Raw genomic sequence first — 524 nt, 5'->3', positions numbered from 1 at the left:
TTTACCAAATGTAAAATCCTATTCAACTGTTATATTACAGGGTTTTTAACATTTGTTCTAACAATGATATGGTGGCGTCGTAATCGTAAAAAGTTATCTTACATTTCTCTGATTGGTTGGTTCAACATATTAACAGTTTTTGTTACTATACTAGAAGTAGCAGATTTTGCACCTATTTTTTGGATATTTGATGCTCACTCTTTGTGGCATGCTAGTACAGTTCCTCTTACAATTTTGTTATACAGGTAAGCATAATGAACTAGTATTTCAATGTAAATATTTTTTTAAATTTTCTATATATGCTTATATATACAATTTTCAGATTTATGATGGCAGATTGTTCTTATTTGAATATATATTATAGTAAATTGACATTAGACATTGATCATCACATACATTAATAATGTTATCAATGCTTTATATATTTCTTCAATGTTACTATAATATTATTCCAGTGATTCCATTTCTAATATTATTATTTAATTTTTGCATTGCATTCTTCAAATTATACACTTTTTGTTCTT

The 524-nt window shown here is 25.6% G+C and overlaps 1 protein-coding gene across 1 annotated transcript in view; it reads left to right on the top strand.

The window, feature by feature from the left end:
• The window catches only part of LOC108570281 (post-GPI attachment to proteins factor 3), a 1,685-nt gene extending 1,284 nt beyond the window's left edge, over positions 1-401 (top strand). Inside the window, 2 exon segments of the mRNA XM_017932118.1 lie at positions 6-245; positions 323-401. Coding sequence (XP_017787607.1) covers positions 6-245; positions 323-401 — 319 coding nt within the window.
• Positions 402-524: the final 123 nt, after the last annotated feature.

The sequence above is a fragment of the Habropoda laboriosa genome, unplaced genomic scaffold, assembly GCF_001263275.1.
Source record: "Habropoda laboriosa isolate 0110345459 unplaced genomic scaffold, ASM126327v1 scaffold81, whole genome shotgun sequence".
Taxonomy (NCBI): domain Eukaryota; kingdom Metazoa; phylum Arthropoda; class Insecta; order Hymenoptera; family Apidae; genus Habropoda; species Habropoda laboriosa.
This window is presented reverse-complemented; position numbering and strand designations above follow the sequence as displayed.